This window comes from Lissotriton vulgaris, chromosome 9, assembly GCF_964263255.1.
Source record: "Lissotriton vulgaris chromosome 9, aLisVul1.2, whole genome shotgun sequence".
NCBI classification, from domain to species: Eukaryota; Metazoa; Chordata; class Amphibia; order Caudata; family Salamandridae; genus Lissotriton; species Lissotriton vulgaris.
Window position 1 is genome coordinate 475080488 of NC_141697.1, and position 23979 is coordinate 475104466.

The 23979-nt window shown below is 45.6% G+C and overlaps 1 protein-coding gene across 1 annotated transcript in view; it reads left to right on the forward strand.

The window, feature by feature from the left end:
- Positions 1–23979, forward strand: part of LOC147690293 (coiled-coil domain-containing protein 170-like) — a 638795-nt gene that overhangs the window by 441060 nt on the left and 173756 nt on the right. The window contains exon 8 of the mRNA XM_086937932.1: positions 1652–1969. Within this exon, the coding sequence (XP_086794058.1) occupies positions 1652–1969 (318 nt within the window). The remainder of the gene's footprint in view (positions 1–1651; positions 1970–23979) is intronic.

Genomic DNA, 23979 nt, shown 5'->3' on the forward strand with positions numbered 1-23979 from the left:
TTTTACGACACCCTTGGGACTCCAAGAGCTGTTGGTTGCACCGACCGTGATCACTAAGGCCGCATGCAGTCTTCTAAAGACTCGATTTTGGTTGCATGTAAAGGAATCCAGGTATCAATCTGTAAGAGATAGAAGTAATACTGACCACTTTGTGGACATCAAGTGCACTCCAAAGCTTGATCCGTTTCTAAATTCAATTACCTCTCACTCAGCCAAACATCTACCTGTAAAACCTAGTTATGGTATCCAGCCGCTTAGAGGTTTCGCGAGTAATTGGTTGACTACCAGCTCTCCATTGCTTCCAGGTTGCTTTCTGCAGTGTTCCTCACAGAAGGAAACGGAGGCACACTATCATTTTTTTGCCCGAATATTTGTTTCAATGAAAAAGGTGTTTAGTTCCGTTATACCATTTATTAAGGGTTGTACAGTATAAAGAGGCCTTATGGATGTTGAATTCTGACACAAGAAGAGTAATAGTTTTTATTTGTGTTCACTTTTTACAAACAATTTGGTATCTACGGAGCAAAATGTTATTATGATGTAATGCATTGCCTTTAGGTGGCTATGCAACATTTTATATGTCTTTTTTATCTGAATTTTAATGTTGATGTATTTAACTATATTTTAGCGTTCTGACACTTTGACAGATTCGGTACCTCTGCTTTATTTAAAGTGACACCCCTTATTTTTAGCCATGTGTGCCTGTGGGAGTTTAGGCACCAGGCCCTGTGACCAACCCTCCCCTGTGCTCAGAAGCCAATGTGGAGTGGGGTGCAGGGTCTGGCCCGCGGCCAGCCCCTTGTCGTTCATACCTGAAAGCTGTGCGCAGTGGGGTGTTACCTGCCTACGGGGTAATGGATGTAGATCTTGGCCTCAGGACTGGCCCTGCGGCCTACTCCACGCCGTGCGTGGTCGAAGGCCTTGCACAACGTGAGATTGGCTGTCCTCGAGGAATGCACTGCACCCTTGCCATGCACTGCTAATTACCTCGAATATTACATCACTCATTGTATGATCTATGTCATCATTGATAACATGACTGCAACATCCATAATTACATCATTGATGAATTTCAGCGGTTTTGTTAGTTTAAAATATTGGCCCCGATTCACAAAGGTAAACTGTGAGGAAAGTCGAACTTTACGACTTTCGGTATTCACAAAGGGCATTTACTACTCATAAATGTCCTTTGTGAATACCGAAAGTCAACCTTTATGACTTTTGGGGGCATTTATGATTAGTAAACACCCTTTGTGAATTCCGAACGTCGTAAAGTTTGACTTTCTTCTCAGTTTACCTTTGTGAATCGGGTCCAATATGCTTTAAATTATATTTTCATATAATTCTAATGTCCCTTTGACCTTTGGGTTTTTAATTGAAATTCTAAGTTTTTTTTTTAAATGTAAAGTACGATAGTAACCTAACTATAACATGGCTTTAACCTTTTTTTTCAGTGAATATATATAAATATATATGTGTGTGTGTGTGTGTGTGTGTGTGTATGTGTATTTATATAATGTGTTTCAGAAGAAGTGACGATATCTCACTTTTTTGGTAAAGTCCCTCTTTTGTATGAAACAGCACTGAGCAAAATGCATTGGAAGCCCAACTTGGAGCGTTAAGTTATTAACACTTCTCATTGTCTTAATAGGAACGGGATGAAGCTGTACGGGCCAAGAAAAGCATGGAGAGGGATAATAATATTTTATTAGAAAAGCTAAAGGAGAGCCATATGGTCTGGGACAATTCCCAGCAAAACCTTCAAGACAAAGAGAGGAAAATGGCTGAGTTAGATAAAACTCTGCGAACGTCATACTATGAGGCCAAAGCAGCACAAAACCTTCACCAAGCCTTCCTCAGTCAGCTGTCTACTCTGCTGAGCAATGGCCTTATCACAGTCCCTTCCACAGAGGAGGCAATTAAGGAGAGGATACAAGAAGTATGTGCCAGTGAACAATCTTGGAAAGCTGTAAGTATTCTTTGGGGCTCATCTGGTAAAATCTTGTATTTATTAATGTGTGTATTTCTGTATTTATTTTTTGTTTTATAATACTTTCGAGCAAATTTGTCCAAAGGGTTGTAAAACATTAGCAGTACAAAATATTCAGAGAAAATAACACAATGGAAAAACATTGGGTATTGTTTAGATTGGAAGTCTCTGTTGACAAAGGTAATAATTCAGGCATTTTTAACATAATTTAAGAGGGAGATAACATGTATTTCCGGCAGCAGTTAGTATCGTAGTCTAGCAGCTTGAAGGGTACAAACAATGAAAGCACAAGGGGAACCCAAAAGAGTGATTACACTGAGACACAAAACATAGAAAGTATGAACGAAAGCAAAAAAAAGATGTACTTGGAACACGTGAAGAAAATGAGGAGATGTATGTTAGAAAAACGGATAACCAAATAACCGTCTTGGGGGGAGATTTACTAAGGTTTGACACCATATTTGCATCAGAAAAGCGATGCAAATTGGCGTAAAACCTTTTTTCCGATTTATTTTCCAGCGCTAAACTTGTTTAATGCTGAAAATAACTCAAAGCGGGGAAAAGCGCTACTTTGCATTACTTAGCGCCAAGGGGGCACCCTATGGATGGAGCAGGGGCGTTCCCATGCAATCACCCAAGTTTCTGACACTAAACCCTATTTACTAAATGAAGTAGACAAGGTATAGCATCAGAAAACTGTGCCCTTTTGATTTAGCTGCAACAAAGGAGAAATGCTTTCCCATCTTCTTCCTTTTTCCGACTTTGTACATGTACTGCACTTTACAGCACACATACAAAGAGAGAAGAGGGTTAAACTCAGTCTATGCATTGTATTTTGTACTGGAAGGGTAGCCTTCCATTACAAAACCTGTGCTAGGCTCACTGAGACACCCTTGCACTATGATCAAACGTGTCTCTGTGGTGCACGGCAGCTGATATTAGCGCTGGTGCTAGGGAAAGGGGAGGAGAGTGACATATTTCTGTCAATATGGTGCTGTCATCTTCGCTCCTTTTCATGCAGCCCAGCATTTGTGGCTGCTGCAAGGCGCTGCATGAGTAAGTGGTAAATTTGGCCCCTAGACATGAAAGACCTAAAGCAAAGCAGAGAACATCATCTTTAGGTAGACCAACACAGAGGAAAGAGCAGTGATGTAAACTTGAAAGTATCATCGTTTGAAGACGTTTCACTGGATTGAATCACCTTCAAAATGAGATTATTTCCTAAAATACGTGTGATACCGCCAGCAACTGATTTCTATTGTAACTAAAATGTGTTTTCACCCTTCATATTTGTTACTATTTTGACCCCCAAAATCAAGTATTCACTACAACGCATTTCAGTGGTACAAAAATGTCAGAGCCTTAAGTTATCACAAACAAACTCGGACAGATCTTCTTTGAACATTCCACCTCAACAGCCCAGTGAAGACACAGCACCAAACAAAACAAATGTGTAAATTTGAGCCCAAGAGTCTGATATACAACAGCAATATTGAGAGAGGTGATGTAAGGCCCTTGGCATTGTTACAGGACTTCACCCTATCAACAAGAATAACTACCTGGGTGCGCCACCACGGACAATATTGCTCAATGAATTAATTTAATTAGATATGAGTGACTGATATGAAGCTTACTTACCATCCTTGACAGCAGCCGTTTCTTCATCAGAGTGGGGGAGCTTCGCCCTTTCAGTCTGCTGTGAGCTGCGCTAAGTGTTAAAAATAAAATGGCACTTATTAATTGCCATTTTATTTTTCACCGAGGAGTGCTGCTGCCGTCAACCTGCCCCCGAGCTGCACAAAATGTGGGTCGTGTTCTCTGCTGCCATATTGGCACCATCAAGGACGGGTGCAATGGCTGGCCAGACACTGCAAAGTGAGCATGCCAATTTGGCCAGCTATCTTATGACGGCTCACTTTGCAGCTCCGCAACACTTGCTGTCTTAGACAGTTGCTTGGAGAACAAGCACAGGTCTCCAGACCCTGAAGGATCATCCAGCCAGCCTGCTGCATTGAACCCTGGTACTTTTCTCATGCTGGTTAACAGCATGAGAGCAGCATCTGGATTGGTTAGAGAAGCTCTTCATACCACAGACTTCAAAAAACCCACTGAGGAGGACTTGCAGTCCTTGGGTACCATTTAATTTTGTTCATTTATGTCAAATGTGTGATGCATGCAGTTTAGTTTGTGTTTTATTTCGGGGATTTGGAAGTAGGGGTTGTTTTAGTTTGGTCTTTTGGAACAAACGGTTGTTTAATTTTCTTCTTTGGGAAGTGTTGGGGCACTTTGCTCGCCCTACCACTTTCAAAGATTACCAGCCACCCTTGATCCTTGAGTTTAGATGGCTGAAAGCTCAGGCGACAAAGAGACTGAGAAAAATATGTATGTGGTATTCATGTAGCACAAATCTAGCCGAAAAGTAAAGGAGAGATGTACAGGTCAACGGTAAAGAACCAGCCATCAAGTGACTGGAGAAGTAGCTGGCTATGAGAGTCAAGTCAAGTCAAGTCAGGAGATTTGTATAGCGCGCTACATACCCGGAGGGTCTCAAGGCGCTTGAAGAAGGGAGGGGAATTACTTGTCAAATATCCAAGTTTTAAGTTGCTTTCTGAATGCTAGGTGGTTCTGAGTGAGACGAAGGTGAGTGGGGAGTGAGTTCCAGGTTTTAGCTGCGAGGTAGGAGAAGGATCTACCTCCCATGGTGGTTTTATTGATGCGAGGAACGGTAGCAAGGGCTTGGTTGGAAGATCGTAGCTGGCGAGAGGGGGTGTAGAAGGAAAGTCGTGTGTTGAGGCATTCGGGTCCAAGTTCGTAGAGTGCTTTGTGAGCGTGGGTTAGGAGGCGGAAAGTAATCCTCTTATTGACGGGGAGCCAGTGGAGGTTTTTCAGGTGGCTAGAGATGTGGTCTTTACGCGGAATGTCTAGTATGAGTCTGGCTGATGCGTTCTGGATGCGTTGGAGTTTTTTCTGGAGTTTTGCGGTGATACCGGCGTATAGGGTGTTTCCGTAGTCCAGGCGCCTTGTAACCAGTGCATGGGTGACTGTTTTTCTGGTTTCGGTGGGGATCCAGCTAAATGTTTTTTTGAGCATGCGGAGAATGTTGAAGCATGATGATGAAACGGCCTTGACTTGTCTGTTCATAGAGAGTGAGGAGTCCAGGATGACGCTCAGGTTCCGTGCGTGGTCCGTCGGGATGGGTGCTTTTCCAAGGGTCTCTGGTCACCAAGAGTCATCCCAAGCGGAGGGGGAGGTACCTAAGATAAGGACTTCTGTTTTGTCTGAGTTCAGTTTCAGACGGCTGTGCTTCATCCACTCGGCTACTTCTTTCATTCCTTCATGTAGGTTGGTTTTAGCGGTGTTAGGGTCTTTGGTGAGTGATAGGATCAGTTGGGTGTCATCCACGTAGGAGATGATGTTGAGGTTGTGTTGGCGTGCGATGGTCGCGAGGGGGCTCATGTATACGTTGAAGAGGGTGGGACTGAGTGAGGAACCTTGGGGTACGCCGCAGATGACTTCAGTGGCCTCAGACTTGAATGGTGGGAGGCGGACTCTCTGGGTTCTTCCGGTGAGGAACGAGGTGATCCATTCCAGTGCTTTTCCTTGGATTCCGATGTTTCTGAGGCGCTGTAGAAGGGTGCTATGGCAGACTGTGTCGAAGGCTGCGGAGAGGTCGAGGAGGATGAGGGCGACTGTGTCTCCATTGTCCAGTAGAGTTTGAATGTCGTCTGTTGCTGCGATGAGGGCGGTCTCCGTGCTGTGTTTGGCTCGGAAGCCGGACTGTGAGGAGTCGAGGGATTTGTTGCTTTCGAGGAAGGCGGTGAGCTGGTTGTTGACGGCTTTCTCGATGACTTTGGCCGGGAATGGAAGGAGCGAGATGGGGCGGTAGTTTTTTAGTTCGGTGGGGTCCGCTGTGGGTTTTTTCAAGAGGGCGCTGAGTTCGGCGTGTTTCCAGCTTTCCGGGAAGGTGGCGGAATTGAGGGAGCAATTGATGACGTCTCGGAGGTGTGGTGCTATGATGGAGTCTGCTTTGTTGAAGATGTGGTGAGGGCATGGGTCTGTGGGGGATCCTGAGTGGATGGAGTTCATCAGGTGGATGGTGTCCTCAGTGGAGATTGGGTTCCAGTTATTAAGGATGTTCAAAGGGGGTGGAGGTACGGCAGAAGGTTGGGTGGGATGGTCTCCGGGTTGGTTGTCGAAGCTGTTGTGGATGTCTGCGATTTTGTTGTGGAAGAACGAGGCTAGGGAGTCGCAGAGGGCTTGAGAGGGGGTGATATCATTGGAGTTGGCTGAGGGGTTGGTGAATTCTTTGACGATGTTGAATAATTCCTTGCTGTTGTGGGCGTTGTTGTCTAGTCGGTCTTTGAAAGCGGCTTTCTTGGCAGACCGGATTAGTTGGTGGTGTATGCGGGTGGCGTTTTTGAAGGCGTCCCTGGTGCTGGTGTTTGGGTCTTTTTTCCAGGCCTTCTCGAGGGAGCAACAGAGTTTCTTCGATTTCTTAAGATCATCGTTGAACCAGGAGGCGTTTTTGCTGCCTAGTTTGATTTGACGTTTTTTCAGCGGTGCTAGGATGTCGGCGCTGTTGGATAGCCATTGGGTGAGGTTAATGGCTGCTTGGTCGGGGTTTGAGGAGTGGGCAGGGGGGTTTTGAAGAAGCGATGAGGAGATCTGGTCGATGGTGATTTTGTTCCAGCTTCTTCGCAGAGTAGGTTGAGGATGGTTGTGAGTGGTGGTTTTATTGTAGAAAAAGTGTACGCAGCTGTGGTCCGTCCAATGGAGAGTAGTGGTGTGACTGAAGGAGACATGTTTGCTGGAGGTGAAGATAGGGTCGAGTGTGTGACCTGCGATGTGGGTGGGCGTAGTGACAAGTTGTTTGAGTCCGAGGTTGGCGAGATTGTCCCGAAGGGAGGTGGCGTTGCTGTCATTGCTCTTTTCCAGGTGAAAGTTGAGGTCTCCCAGTAGAATGTATTCCTCGGAGGGGAGGGCGTGTGGGGTGATAAAGTCAGTGATAACGTCGCTGAATTGTGCACGGGGTCCTGGAGGCCTGTAGAGGAGGGTGCCTCTGATTGTGGTCTTGGGGTCGGTGTGGATCTGGAAGTGAAGGTGTTCGGCGCTAGCGAGGTTGACGTCTGGGCTGGTTGAGATGCGGATGGAGTTCTTATGGACGATAGCGATGCCTCCTCCTGTTTGGTCGGTGCGGTCCTTACGGATGATCTTGTATCCTTCCGGGATGGCAATGGTGATGTCAGGGGCTGATGAGGCGTTCATCCATGTTTCTGTTAGGAAGGCGACGTCGGGAGAGATGGTGTCTAGTAGATTCCAAAGTTCGATGGCGTGTCTGTGGACTGAGCGGGTGTTGAGCAGGATGCATTTTAGGTGGTTGGAGTCAGATATCTGTTTTGTGTTCGTGGATGAGGAGTTGTTCTTGGTGCCGTCGAACTTGCAGGATTTGCAGGAAAAGGGTCCATGGGTGTGTCCAGGAGCGGCTTGGGCGCAGTTGGGGAGTCGGCCGGGGTTAAGGGCTAGGAGGGTGGTGGCATCGTAAGTAATGCGGGGGGGTGGGAGGGAAGGGGGCCAGGGGGTCTGGCGCTGGGCGCGGTCCAGGTGCGGACGGGCGTAGACGGGCTTACCTTTGGCGCACCTTCGGCGCGGCCGCAGTGCGTGGACGCTGCGCGTTGGTTCATCTGCTTCAAATGGAGAGTGGGGGGACGGAGCGTGGGAGGGTCAGCTGGGAGGCGGGATCTAGGTGCAGGGAGGGTCTGGGACGGGCCAAGGGGTCAATGCAAAATGGCTGCAGGGTAAACAAATGCACGAAGGTAAAATACCAAATCGCTACACACCTCGAGGTGCACCACAATGAAAGCGCTAGCGGTGATTAATGTGTGCCAAGTAGCGTGTAGTTGAGTGTATTGTGCCCGCTTTGTTCTGAAGTGCCTTTAAGAGGATTTTTTCAGCTCTTTCCTAAATTGTAGCAGGGTTGCCTTGTTACTGATAGTTACCGTTCTAGATCCTGAGTGCATAGATGGAAGGCCCTGTTGTCAGTACTTAATTTGAGCCAGTTGTTTCTGGTGTTCGACACCGGCACTAAATTGTCAACCCCACACTTATGACAGTCTGCCATGTGGTGGCGCTGCTCATCTATTTTGAAGATGAGCAGAGCAAAGGTAATTTATGACTACAATATGCATTAAAAACGACTAATACCTGCCTCCCAGCCATTCCTTTTGCTTTGGGGACCTGGAATATTCTGAACAGTTGCACTTGCAGGCAAGAGAGATGGTTAGTAGTTGTATGGCAGCGATGCCAGGGGCGATGGGTGGTGCAAGCTGCAGTGGCCTCCTGGTCAGGGCCCTGTCACCTATTATTTTACAAATTAAGCACTGCATGTTGTACTTCTTCGTCTCCAGTCTCCTGGTGACAGCGGTGTGCCAAGAGCCACCTGCGATTGTGGGCTTGTCAGCCAGCCGTGATGGCTTTGTAAATGATACAGCTGTTTTTGAAGATAGTGTGAGCTAGTGGGAAAGTAAGATGTCAGATTTCTATTAAACCTAATATTTTATTTCAGATGTGTCGAAGTCTTTGTAGAAAATGTTTCAATGCCAATTATTTAATAAGTAAAATAGCAGATCACAAATGATGTTCTAAAAAATACAGTTATGGTTGTTCATGGGTAATGCTTTGGAACAGCTGACCTTTGGCATGGGGTGAAGAGAGAATAGGTAACGTTTTCAACTGGGCATGTGCAAAATAGCTCATCAAAAGGTCAGGAAAATGAACAACAAGGAATCAGGACCAGTAGCAAACTTTGCTGAACTATATATTTGTCCAATAGAGAAACATCCCCCTTTTATCAGGCAAAATGTCAAATGCATAAATGATGCACCCTGAGGATCATTTATCACTTGAAATGCAATAAACAAAGTTCACCAGTCTACAGTTTGCAATGGTGTTCTTTCTCATCCACTGTATAAGTGTACAAAAGCTTCTATTTTTAAATTCATTAATTTTTTTAAGTGATGATATTCTCATAACTTTCGCGTTTTTTTGGAATCAATAATAAAACCGTTATAGTGTTTTTGGACAGCCAAGGTGGTCCAATGTATTGTTGAGGCAGCCTCTTAAGCTGTAAGAAGTTCAAGCGTTGTGAGTGTGCGTTTCCATTTCCTTACAGGTAGCATCTTGTTAAACTTTATAACATTCACATGCTTAGAAGAAGAAAATGTGAAATTCTGAACTGAAAATGAACTAGAGTTGCTTGTAGCTAATTCATTCGGATTGAAAATGTCCGTCTTCCCAGCACAGCAATGTGGGGCAAGTCGAAATGCAGCTTGAAAGAACATGTTTGTTTGTTTTGGTCCAGTTGCAGTATTTTTTAGATATACATTCATTGGTCCTGTGACTTATATGTATATATTTTGTATTCATTATGTTCAGTTACAGATCCAAGGAAATTTAGGGGCATATTCACAAGAGAATGTCAGAGCACGGAGCTGCACCAAATTTGGCAACGCTGCGATCTGACATTTCAAACCGCAGGGATATGCGGTGTTCATAAGAATAGAGTGCACCCCATGTTTCCCCTAGTGCTGGCGCAAAAAAGTCTGCCTAGCGCCAGCGCAGGCCCCTGCTTCCATGTTACACGGGTTCCTGCGCTGCAGGGACAATTGTTTATGTACAGGAAGGGACGCTAATAGCTATTTGCACCTTCTATGTGTGCTGAATGCAGCAGACCTGGAAAGATAAAAAATTAGGCGAAAATAATTAATTTCTACATGTTGCTCCATTCTGACTCCTGCTATTCCATGTCGTTCGTTTTTGGAACTGTCTCAGCATTGTAAATCTGGGGCAGTGTCAAAAAGCAATGAGTGTTGCGGAGTGTTAGACCTGGCACCATTGGCTTGGGTCTCCCTTCCATTTTTGCTGTTGCCTCATGTGTTTTTGCTGGTGTTAAATGCTTTGGGCACTGTGCCACTGCTGTCCAGTGTCACAGTGCCAGTGCTCCCTATTGTAAATTAATGTATGATTTCGTGATTCCATGATTGGCTGGTTTGGTTTACTTGTCAGACCCTAGTACAGTGCACCAGGAGTGCCCAGGGCTGGTAAACCAAATACTGCTGGTGGGTTGCAGCACTGGTTGTGCCACCCACAGAAGCAGCCGGTAAAAGTGTGTCTAAGTTCTGCCATTGCAGAGCCTGTGTGCAATCTGGTACTGCCATGTTGACTGAGCATGTGCCAGTCCCTAAACCTTCCCTTTTCTTCCTATCAGACACCCCTATGGTAGGCCGAAGGGCAGGGTGCATTGGAAGTATAAGGTAGGACTTGCCCTGGTGTGTGGGGCATGTCCTAATAGTGAACTAAAGCCATTTTCGTTTTTCACTATTACAAGGCTACCTGTTCTCAATAGGCCACAATGAGCAGTTAGATTATTACATTTTATAATCCTAACTGACTCGGGGAACGTGGTAGGAATTCGAGTTTAGTATGCCTGAACTTAGAATGATAAAATACATCTTTTAGTGAAGTTGATTTTAACATTCTGTGTTTGAAAATACCACTTTTAGAAAGTAGATATTTTCTTGCCTACCTATCCAAGCCTGCCTCTGCTAGGCTGTGTATTCCTTGTCTGGAGTTTGAGTGACAGGGCGGGGGGATTCCAGGAGACAGAGTGAGTCAGCCCAGGGGTGAATAGAGAGATCTGCATCTAGATGGGAAGGGAGGAGTTGTACCTGGGACCTGAATAGGGCTCTGCCTTCCCTCCACAATGCTGGCTCCACCTCCTGTGGTGTGTCTGATGTCTCTGCCCTACACTGTGAAAGGAGAGCAGGAGTCATGTCAACAGAGTGCTCCAGGGCTTTGCTTTCCCTCCAAAATGCTGGCTCCACCTCCTCTTGTGCGTCTGATGTTTGTGCCCTGCACTGTAAAAGGAAAAAAGGAGTGATGTAAACAGAGTGCTCCATGACTGACCAGAATTGGTTTGGACTAGGCAAAGGACCTCTGCCCTCAAAGAACAAAGGATTTTGGGGTATAAGTATTGGGACCCTGATCCCAAAAATTTAGATCACTTTTGGACAAACAAGAAGAAACCTTTGCTGAGGAGAGGAACCTGAAGAAACTGAGGAGGGACTATCCCTAAGCTGAAGTGCTGCTTGGGGAATTGGCCTGCAGTGGTTGCCTGACTGCCAAAGAAAGGAGAGAGGAACTTTATGTGTACTTTCATCAACTTGTGTAACGATCTCCAAGGACTTAGAATAGAGCTTCCCTCCTGCTGAAGTCTCAGGGACAACAGACGTCACCCACCAGCTCCTCAAAATTTCTCCTGAAGGGCCTGCAGTTGTGTTGGACTTTTTGGGGACTTGCGTGTCGCAAGGAGTGGAAGTGTGACTCAAGATCAAGAAGCATGTTGCAGAAATGCCGCTTCACAACACGAAGCGCCTTGCATCGCCGGAGGAGAGGATCGACGTCGCATCAGACGCCGGCGAGTCTCCGTGAAGCAGGTCGCACGGCCTGTCACCGATCATCGCCGGAGAAGAGGATCTACGTCGCACCGGCTGCCGCCGCATCACCGGGAAGAGTGTCGCAGGGCCTGTTGCGGCTCACATCGTTGTGAAAGCAACTCGCATCACCAGGAGAGAGGATCGACATTACAGCAGATGCCGCTGTACCACTGGGAAGCGTGTCGCAGGGCCTGTCGTGGCTTGCATTGTGTCAAGCATCTTGCATCGCCGGGGGAGAGGATCGACGTCGCAGCAGATGCTACCTCATCACCAGGAAATATGTTGCATCAAGGAGAAAGCGCTATCTTTATTTCTTTGCACCAGATCTTCAACACATCACCGCCTTGCGTACCAGGGACTACCGCATCAATCAATCAATAAATCAATCAATCAATCAGTGATTTATACAGCGTGCTACTCACCCCGTAGGGTCTCAAGGCACTGGGGAGGGGGGTCCGTTACTGCTCGAAAAGCCAGGTCTTGAGTTGCTTCCTGAAGGAGAGGTGGTCCTGGGTCAGTCGTAGGTGGGTGGGGAGGGAGTTCCATGTCTTGGCCGCCAGGTAGGAGAAGGATCTTCCTCCTGCGGTGGCTCTGCGAATGCGTGGTACGACGGCAAGGGCAAGGCTGGCCGATCGTAGCTGGCGGGTGGGTGTGTAGAAAGTGAGGCGGCTGTTGAGGTACTTCAGGCCCATGTCGTGGAGAGCCTTGTGTGCGTGGGTGAGGAGTCTGAACGTGATCCTCTTGTTGACGGGGAGCCAGTGCAGGTCTCTCAGGTGGGTCGAGATGTGGCTGCGGCGAGTGATATCCAGGATGAGTCATGCGGAGGCGTTCTGTATGTGCTGGAGTCTTTTCTGTAGTTTGGCAGTGGTTCCCGCATAGAGGGTGTTCCCGTAGTCCAGTCGGCTGGTGACGAGTGCCTGGGCGACTGTCTTCCTGGTTTCGGTGGGGATCCATCGGAAAATCTTACGGAGCATGCGCAGGGTGTTGAAGCACAATGATGATACGGCGTTGACTTGTCTGGTCATCGAGAGGGAGGAGTCCAGGATGAAGCCTAGGTTTCGTGCGTGGTCCGTTGGCTTGGGCGTGGTGCCCAGGGCAGGGGGCCACCATGAGTCATCCCAGGCGGCGGGCGATGATCCCAGGATGAGGACTTCCGTTTTGTCTGAGTTCATTTTCAGGCGGCTGTTCTTCATCCACTTGGAGACGTCTTTCATCCCTTCGTGAAGGCTGGCTCTGGCGGTGGCGGGGTCGTTGGTGAGGGAGAGGATCAGCTGGGTGTCGTCGGCGTAGGAGATGATGTTGAGGTTGTGTTGGCGTGCGATGGCTGCGAGGGGGCTCATGAAGACGTTGAAGAGGGTGGGGCTGAGTGAGGATCCTTGTGGGACCCACACCTTTCTTGCAACCCTTTTGTTGCCCTGCGTGCCGCATCTTAAGGTACATTGACTCAAAGTGCCGCATTTTAAGATCTAAAGAGAACTAAGCTAGTTCTACCATTTTAAGTACAGTATTGTGGATTGTGATTAGTCTATATAAAGAATACTTATTTTTTTATATAAAACCTGTCTGGTGTCCATCTGTAGTGTTGTCACTTGATTACTGTATATGTTCACAAATGCTTCACAGACTGCCTCTGAGATAAGCCTGCCTGCTCGTGCCAAGCTACCAAGGGGGTGAGCAGGGGTTATTTATGGAGTGTATCCCCTTACCCTGATTAGAGGCAAGGGTCCCTATTTGTCACAAGTACCTACCTGTGCCAACTAGAGACCCCCAAATCTAACACAGAGGAACGCACACATAAATACCCTTTGCACGCCCCTTAGCAGCAGAGGACTGAGGCGGAAAGTGGTATATGTACAAGATGGCGTAAACCCACGCAAAGTGGCTAAGCGCCACCTTGTAAATATGGAAAATATGGAAAATGGCGCTGCACTTCCATACTGACATGAACATGGTGATACCATTAATTACCAGTGCTGGCTGAGGTGGGCATGTAAACTGTGAATTGCCTGTGTCTCAGGAATTGAGACATTGAGGACTGGTCACAACACAGAAATGTCAGGCTTTTGCACATGTCTGAAGGATCAGAGCAAGATTCGGTTGAAATCTTTTCCAGAAATTTTTCAGTTATGTGTGGCAGCTACAAAAAATATATTATATCCACTACACCCGAGCACACCCAATCATTATTTCTATACTCCAATCACTGTATATAACACTAAGGCTTTGAACAAAAAAAAAACAAACAAACAAGTCTTTTCACAGTATGGTCCAATTTCCCAGAGTTCCACTCAGAAGAAGTATTCCAATCACACTCTTCAATCAGATCTTGTATGCTTTATTTCAAATCAAATATAAGTTGACACAGCAGCAGCCGACCCGCGTTTCGCCCGCAGGGCTTTTTCAAGGGTCAAATATGTAAAATGCATCGGAGGATTGTTGTTTTGTTAATAAATTACTGAAATTGTCACTGCCAGGAAACTTGGTTTATTCAACCACTCTCAATCCCATATCAATGTGAAAATCCCGTTTTCTGTTGATTTTAAAAGTTTCAGGCACAATTAAAGTCCAGGCAGTCTTAGAGTACCTTGGTCCGTCTCATTTTCACATGAAACCCATCGGATCGGATAAATCCGTGAGCCTCAAAGTGACACCGAGATCGGGACTGAGGGAACACACCGAAGAGAACGCCTGTCACTTTGAGGCTCACGGATTTATCAAGATCCGATGGGTGTGATTGGAATACTTCTTCTGAGTGGAACTCTGGGTAATTGGACCATACTGTGAAAAGACTTGTTTTTGTTGTTGTTTTGTTCAAAGCCTAAGTGTTATATACAGTGATTGGAGAATAGAAATAATGATTGGGTGAGCTCGGTGTAGTGGATATAATATTGGGTCAGGATCTTTTAGATCCACGGACTGATTGACACCCCAGTGGGTGGGTGTTTAACACCTTAAACAGCACCTCCTACCTAGCCAATTCCAAGTTAAAGATCTTTTCTTAGACTGAGTTAATCAATAGATGTGCGGATCGAACTGGGCAAACCCACAACCTGTGTCTTAATACAAAAAATATATATTGTGCTCTCTATTGTCCCACTCAGAGGCCATTCTTGGACCTCTTGCAGGCATGATTGTGATAAAAGTGATAAAATATCTGAAGAATCCGGGTAAAATGAGATTATGGTCAGTTGCCAGGAATTAGGGTATTTGATTGCACAATGGAAACAAATTATTATTACAGTTGTTTTCTGCTGTTGCTTTATTTCTCTATTATATGGTTGAAAGAAAACATATGGTCCAAAGTGGAAAAGTCCTTCCCACAGCCTCCCTGCACTGGACTCAACATTCTACTTCTTTCATCGAGCTCTGCAATTCCTTCTGGATTAACCTTCAAACATTTTTACAATTGGTATCTATGACATTGATGACATGATTTTAAGTTCTTTGTTCATGCTTTGGATGTGGTCGTCTTCTGGGTCACCACATTCCTAAATGTTTTGGTGCTGTTACATTTTTGCAAAATCATTTTATTGAGTTTTCCACAAGTTAATATCAACACATCACAGTCCTAACTGTCACATCAAACACATTATATGCATACAAATAAAGGGTTTAGCCATCAGTTTGTTGCAATATCGAAGCAATATACAAAACCAGCTATTAAGACATTACAGGGTAGCCACTCCACAAAGCAGTCCAACAAACACACTCCCCCCGCTTCCAAGCTGACTAATGTGCATCGATGTGTTAGTACAAAGCCATGGGCAATGGAGAATGTGGTTCAAGCATTAGTTAAGTGAAGAACAACTCAAGGATGGAGAAGGCCCCCATTGGCCTCTCTTTGTGACATGCCCTCCATCAGGTCCACGGTCCTAGTGGGATGTGTCCAGTGGGTAATCCCAAGCCCGCTGTGTTATACATGTACCATTCATCAGGGGGGTGAACGAGCCCTAGAGGAAGATTCTGTCTATCTGATATAGTCTAACAGATTATCCCATGTTCGCGCTATGTCTATGGACCCCCTCCCTCATTTTACTGCATTCAACAGTACACCACTCTTATATTCTGGCCTTCTATCAGACTCCTTTTTCAATTTTTCCATACAGTGCCCTCTGGTGGCCTTCCAAATTAGTGTTATCTAGTATCAGAGCCAGATCAATAAATCTGGTTGTGACCCACATCTGGCCGGGTATGGATATATAATCGGAGCAAACACGACATCAGGGAGCGTGAAATTTTCTAGTGAGTAACATTGTTAACAAAGTCTATAACTTTGGTTCAATACTCTGAGAAGGAGGTGCAATCCCATACTATGTGAAACAATTCTGCCCCCTCCTTCCCGCACCTGGGAAATGCTACACTTGCAGTGCTGTAGAATTTATTAATTTTAACAAACGTAAGATATGCTCTTTGGAGAAAGTAAAGTTGATTAACTTAAATCTATCATTTCTAGAGACCTTGGGTAGCTGCTCCAATATTTTTGACCAGTCTGCATCAGCAATCGGCCCTCCAGTATATGAGGGCATTTTATTTTGTTCCCTGTCAATGGGAAAATAATATCAGTTCCAAGTCTGTGATTACCTTATGAGTGCCTGTGTGATGGTGCAGATAGTATGACAGCCCTGGTGTCTGGGTGGTTCATTCTGTCAGGATCCCAAGTGTTTTCTGATGGCTCCGTAAAGTTAAAAGTGACCAGCTGGCAGAAAGAAATCCGCCTGCAGTTCTTCAAACAGTAGCAGATCCATCAATCTGTCAAGTCAATGCCAAATGCCTCCCACCCTTCAAGACCTCTCCAGTTCCCTTTGTGCCGCAGCACTGACAAGTGTTGTAACAGTATGTCAGGGGAGTAGGGAGATTGTGTCTGCGCAGCCAGCAGTGTTTAGCAACCACTAGTATTCTATGGCCCTCTAGGTTAGTATGCTTAGAGTTAAACAGCCGTTGAAGTAGCCACCAATATGTAGGGAGTGATACATTGTTAATCGCCCCATTATTTTTCCTAGTGTATGCCCATTTGTTAAACCATTGAAGCTGAGCTGCCAGATAATATGTCTCGAAGTCTGGGGTCCCTAAGCCCCCCTCCGTTTAGACAGTTTGGTCAGTGCCATCCAGTGCCTGCTCTTACCCGATATCAAGTCAAGTAGTAGAGTTTCAATTTCCCTGAATGTACTCCTACGAATGATTAGCGGCAGGGCGGAGAAGTAATAGAGCAATCTTGGTAGGACCACCATTTCAGCAATAGCAATGTGACCCGTCACCGTCAGCGGCAGAGTCTTCCAAAAGTCTATGCCAGACTGCATTACTTCTCCAACATTACCGTCAAGTAGATCATGGTTGTCCCGGTATATCTTCACCCCCAAATATTTCAGACATGTGGGTTCCCACACCTGCCCCGCAGCACCTGAGCCAGTTCCTATATTGCACCAATGCAAGCAGACTAGTTTTCTGCTAATTAATGCGCATCACTGACAATTCTCCTAAGCAATCCAACAGCCCTGCTTGACTCTGACTGCACAATCTTTAAAAATAGTAGCAAATAATCTGCATGCAGGGCAATGTGGTGCTTCTTCCCCCACACTACAAGACCTTCATAATGAACCCCAGACTGCACGCTACAAACCAAATGTTCCACCACCAGGGCAAACAGCAATGGCAAAAGCGGGCAGCCATGTTGTGTTTCTTGTTCCACTGTATACTCCGCTGAGATCAGGCCTCCTGTATTGACTCGGGCAGTGAAGCTCGAGTTCTGGAATTTAGTGCAGCACAGGAAGCCACCCCTCAGTTTCATTCTCTCCATCACCCTATAAAGGTAATGCCAGTTCAGGCTGTCAAAGGCTTTGATAATATTGACTGCCATCAACACTGCCTCCCTGCTATCGAAAGTATCATCAATCAGAATATTTAAGAGGCACCGTATATTGTTGGCTGCTGGCTAGAATAAAACTTGCCTGATCCTGATGTATCAGTCTCAGCATGTATGGCAAGAGCCACATAGCAAGTATAGGACAAAGGATTTTATAGTCAACATTTAGTATTGACAATGGTCTAGTTACCTTCACGTCATGTGGTGGATGCCCCAGCTTGAGTAGTGAAATCACCTTTGCCTCCCTTGTAGATGTGGGTTGATAGCCAAGTTCCTTCTCTGCATTATAAACGTCTGAAAGTTTGTGGGCTAGTTTGTCATTATAAGTAGCACCAAACTATACCAGGAGTCCATCAGATTGCGGCACTTTCCCCAGGCCATGTTCTTCACTGTAGCTTTTATTTCGCCTACAGTGATATCCTTACCCATCAGTTCAGCTTCCTCCACAGTGATACCAGAGAGGGGCAGGGGCTCCCAAAAATTATGAATTTCCCAATGTTCCTGAGAGGGAGTACCCGCATATAGAGAAGTATAATACTGCTGGAACTTGCTGTTAATATCCTCTTGCTTATATACCCTGCCACACATCTCACATTCAAGCTCTAATATCTGCAAACCTCGTTTGATGGGATTGGCCAACTGTGGAAATAGGGTCCCAGCCTTGTCCCGCTAAGCGTGTGCCAACTCCCGATAGTTAAAACAGTAATGTTTTTCTATATATTCTGCAAGTTTCTCTTTCGCTTCTGGCAGTGATTGTTGTAGTGCAGGGTTCCCTGGTCTCTCCCTCTCCACAGTCCTAAGAGTCTCTTCCTGGGCTTCAACATCTCGCACCAGGTTTGGCGCACCACTGTTTCAGCTATGCATTGCCCCACATTACCGTTTTAAAAGCATCCCAATCCAACTGCATTTTGGTGGCAGTATTCTCATTTTCCTCTGAATAATTCCATATCCCTTTCCCTATAGCATGTTGAAAGAACTGGTCCTCAAAAGTTTTGACTTTCAATCTCCAGTTAGGAATGTGGGAGCATGCTATTACCCATGCAAGGGATAATAGGATAAGATTGTGGTCTTCTAGACAAATACTCAACATTCTGAACTGTTACTTAAACATCCGGTGTGCAAGGAAATGTGTCTAGGCGAACCTGCAACTTGTGCATTCCTGAGAAGAAGGATAAGTCTCTATCTTTTGAATGAGTACACCTCCATGAATCTATGACCCCCCAGTGGGACAGCAACTCTGTGAATTTCTGCACTAGTCTCAATACTGGTGAGTTGTGCAGAGGCGGGTGGGATTTATCGAGCACTGGGTCTGCCACACTATTAAAAATCCTCTCCAAATATCACTGACTGTGGCACATATGGCGCAATGACTCTTGACAATCCATACAACAATTGAAAAAAAACCAAATGATGGACAGAATGGGAAGAGGTGTGGTGCCGCGGCTAGGGCGACTCACTCCGGAATCTGGGAATCACGGTTCGATCGCCGGCACTGGTGGCAGATTAGCCCAGCACCATGTGACTCTGGGCAATAGATTGTTTAATCTTCCCGACGGCCCCCTGCGCCTAGAGACCCTTGCGGTTGATTGTGCGCTTTACAAATGTGGATTATTATATTATTATTAATAATGCAGAACAGTGTCATACATTCACCCCAGTACAGAGATCTGGGCCTAATTCAATCGTTTTTTTTGCTCACCATGCTATTCCAGTTTGGACCCAGTCAATTGCTAATCAGTCTTGACCCTGCACCCAATGGGAATAGTCCATCCTGAACTGCCAGGCCAAGTACTCCATGGACTGGAAACAAGCATCCTAGGACTGGTAATACCCAGAAACCGGTCCCAGGATGCTTGTTTCCGGTCCAGGGAAGACCTGGCTTGGCAGTTCAGTCTGGACTTTTCCCATGAGACACAAGGTCAGGACTGATTTGCATATGGCTGGGTCTAAACTGGGGTGGCATGGTGATCAAAAGAATGATGGATTTAACCTGGATCTCTTGACTGGGGGTGATGTATGATTTATTCAGCATTACGTCCATGATTTGTTTGCATAGCACTTTCCCCCCTAAGTGGGATGGGTATGCCCAGACGTGGATCCCTTGCTCACTATGCCACTGGATTCAAGCTAGCCTTGCTGATGAAGGGTAATACCCAGAGACCGGTCCCAGGATGCTTGTTTCCGGTCCAGGGAGGACCTGGTTTGGCAGTTCGGTCTGGAATGTTCCCATGAGGCACAGGGTCAAGACTGATTGCATATGTCTGGGTCTAAACTGGGGTGGCATGATGATCAAAAGAAGGATGGATTTAACCCAGATCTCTTGACTGGGGGTGAATGTATGATTTTTCAGCATTCCATCCATCATTTGTTTCCGTAGCAATGGTCTGTATTAAGGGCAAAGACGTTAAATATGGTTATGTTTCTCCCACGCAGGAGTCCAGTAATCACAACATATTGTCTGGCTATATCCACTACTTCTCACCTGAAATGGAAGTCAGGGTCTCACCCAGATAAAAAAGCCCTGGCAAATGCAGAAATGTAGGACCTCTTCATCTTTCGCACAGTACAAGCTCTTCAGTGTCAGTCAAGTGTGTGTCTTGCAGTAGGGCAATATGGACTCCCCTTTTCTTGAGGTCAGTGTGAACTTTATGGGCCAGATGTAGGTGGCCATTTACCGGCCGGTAACGGCCGATTTCGGCCGTTACCGACCGGTAAATGCAAATTGAGCTGTAGGGCCCTGTATTTTACAGAATCGGTAAATTTACCGATCGGTAAATTTACCGATTCTGTAAAATACCGAATCGGTATTTTATCAGATTCGGTAAAATTGATATGTAGGTGGGACTCTTCTGAGTCCCACAAGCATTACAGAATCGGTATTTTACCATCAAATTCTATTTGATGGTAAAATACCGATTCCGGTGTGCATGCACATGTGTGCATGCACACCTGTGCCATATGACAGGCAGACCTGCCCTTAGGGCAGGTATGCCTGCCACATGGCACCCGAACCTTTTTTGGGGGTGCTAGAGGGTGTCAAAGTGACACCCCCTGCACCCTTGTCAAAATCGGTATTTACCGATTCGGTAAATACCGACCGGTAATGCCCCATTCATTCCTATGGGCTTCAAAGCCCATAGGAATGAATGGAGCATTACCGGTCGGTATTTACCGAATCGGTAAATACCGAATTTTACCGATTCGGTAAAAGGGAACATCTGGATTCCCTACATACCAACCCCTCACATTTACCGAATCTTAATTACCGAATCGGTAAAATTCGGTAATTTTCGGTAATTAAGATTCGGTAAATGTTACTTACCTACATCTGGCCCTATACTGTTTATACATGATATGCAAGCCCTTGACATTCCAGGACATGATCTTCTATCTCAGTGAGCCTGGCATTCACTATAAATATAGGCAAATACATCATCAACCAGGCATAGGTGCCCTTCCCCGTGTCCTCCATTTGCCCTGACCCATGGCAAGAGCAGAAAACAGCACAAATATGCGGCTGAAGCTCCCTTCTCCCTCCTAACTCCCCCGCCCCAATACAGTAAGTCCAGTATTCCCCAATCCAAACTAGTAATAAAACAAAAGGCATACATGTAGTGGCACATGACTATCAGGAGTGGGGGTGGATGCCACAATCAGGGGGTCCCCAGCATCACAACTCTCCACCTGGCTATAGTATAGTATGGGTTGATTAAAGTGTACCTCCTCATGGTCATGTTAAGTTCAAGCAAGTGGTATTTTCCATTCAGTCTGTCTAAGACTAGGTTTTATCCTGGTCTTAATTTTGGTACTGCCTCTTATTTATTCTGGCCTTGTAAATAGGAAGCTGCGTCAAAACCAATGGGAGTTGTGGTGGAAAGCGTACCTCCCCATGGTCATGTTAAGTTCAAGCAAGTGGTATTTTCCATTCAGCCTGTCTAAGACTAGGTTTTTCCTGGTCTTAATTTTGGCACTGCCTCTTATTTATTCTGCCCTTGTAAATAGGAAGCTGCTTCAAAATCAGTGGGTGTTGTGGTGGAACATCCACCCAAACACCCATTGCTCTCCCATTTCATGCTAAATATAGCATGAAAGGGTGCCTTATTTACAAGGCTATAGTAAATAAAGTGAGCGACCCAGTAAACCTTTGGGGGCTTGGGTAAAAAGTAATAGGATGGGTAGAATGGCCTCCAAAGGAGTTTGTTTTGGTAGTTAAATTCAGTTAGTTGTACAAATAAATTCGATTCAGGTAACTTAATTGTCCTGGGTTAAGTTAATTTCAATAAATCAGATCAACTCACAGAATCCTAAGGGTTCTAGTAGCGGGGAATCTCAGCCGTCACTGAGAGTGACGGCTGAGATTCCCCGCTACTAGAACCCTTAGGATTTCGACAGATCGTACATTTCTTGACGATCACGAAAACACACCACGATCCTTTTAACGAGTGTGTCAGTTATAAATAACTACAAGGAGAGCATTAAATCTCTTCCTTATCGCTATTCTCAAGTTTACAGATTAACCTCTGCGTAGTGCCCTAGTCCCTTCACAAGTCTTCGATAGATGGTTATCGAACTAAGATTCGGCACTAACACTACCATTGATGCCAACAGAGTTTAAGGCTAAATGATACCTCAGTGATCCTCGTTTTGGGGAGTTACAATATTAATTTCCACTGTCCTGATGATGGTCTTAGCGAGTTGCCCATAAAGACCGAAACGTCGACTCTCAGCTTTATCCAAAGGAAAATTTTTGTACATCTGTATTTTGGATAGGCGATCCACAGGCTTTACAGAGAGTTTGATTTATTTTCTGACACTTGTCCTGTATCCCTGTGTAGCATATATATATTTTTGTATTGTATTTTTCCCTGTAAGATTCAAAATTTGATAAAATCTATTCCTTTTGCTTTTACACATGTCTATTGGTTATTGTTTCAACGTCAATTGTTTCAATGTTAAGTATTGTCATGTCTTTTTAGTCTAAGATATATGTGAGTTGATCTGATTTATTGAAATTAACTTAACCCAGGACAATTAAGTTACCTGAATCGAATTTATTTGTACAACTAACTGAATTTAACTACCAAAACAAACTCCTTTGGAGGCCATTCTACCCATCTTATTTACAAGGCAGCACTAAGCCACATTAAGTGTAAATAAGGCGAGGCCCGTATCGCCATCACAACATCACTAAAAGTGACGTTGTGGTGACGATAGGGGCTAGTAAATATGCCCCATAGTTGGGACTGTGCCCTGGTCTTGAATTGTACCTTTACCGTTCTTCTTTGTGTCAGCCTCTGTCTTGTTGCATCTGTTCAATCCACTCCCACACCTCGTGCGGATAAGTTAAGAACTGTACTCCATCTCCTGTGGAGAGCCTGAGTCTGGCAGGAAAGAGTATTGCATGTTGGATTCCTATTAGTGACAGGCATTTTATTAGCCTTGATGAATGATTCTCATTGTTTTTGCATCTCTTTGGTAATGTCTGAGAATAAGGCTACTCTGGTGATGTCCAGCAACGATTCCCTCTTTGCCCTTGCCTGTCATAGGATCCCTATATTGCAATAGTTTGGCCGCAAAGGGTGGGGGGCGCTCCCGGAGGAGAGGGTCTAATTCAGTTCTCCAAGAAAGCTACCATATCGGTTCCCTCAGCTCGTTCCAGGCATGCCTATTATGAAGATGTTTCTCCTTTCTATGTTTTCGGCATCTTCGGCTCGATATCCCAAGCTCTTGACTCTTCTCTCCAGGGCTGACATTTGACCCATTAGGGACTCTACTTCAGGGGAGAGGTCCCCTAGATTGTTATGTTATGTTATGTTATGTTATGTTATGTTATTTATATTTTTATAGCGCACAGCTGCCCCAGCAAAGGGGCGTCCTGGCGCTTTGACAGACACTATAACATAACACACAATAAAAGAAAAGGGCAACTAATCAGACACGGGAAAAAGGAAAGTTTTAATCGCCTGCCTGAAGGCGAGCAAGTCTTCAAGAGCTCGGATGTGTACCGGGAGCGAGTTCCATAAACCTGCCGCGAGCACCCTAAAGGAGCGGCCACCCATTCTGCTCAGTTTAAAATGTGGACAGACAGCCAGGTGGAGCCCCTCCGATCTCAAGGATCTCCGAGGAATATAGGGAGTGAGTAGGTTGGCAAGTGCCGGCGGCGAAGAAGATTTCAAAATTTTAAAGGCCAGGCACAGCACTTTGAACTTGATTCGCTGTCTGACCGGTAGCCAATGTAAGGCCATGATGGTACCAGACACTGAACAATGTCTGGGGAGGCCCACAATGGCCCGTGCCGCGGCGTTTTGCACCCTTTGAAGCCTAGAGGCCTCCGCTTGATTCACCCCTAACATCAGCGAGCTGCCGTAGTCCAGCCGAGATAGAATTGAGGCCTGGACCACAAGCTGTCTGGTAGGGGGATCAAAATACTTTAAAACCGGCCTTATTCCACGCAGGATGCCATAGCACGTGGCAGCCACCTTCTTAGTATGATCCATGAAGGTGAGCGCAGAGTCCAACCAGATTACACTCATTATTTGTAACCCTCTCAGCCAACCTGCACTGATCGTTAGACACTATACCCATGTCTGCCACTGAAACATCCAATTTAAGTTCCAGGGCATCTTTTTTGTTTTGAT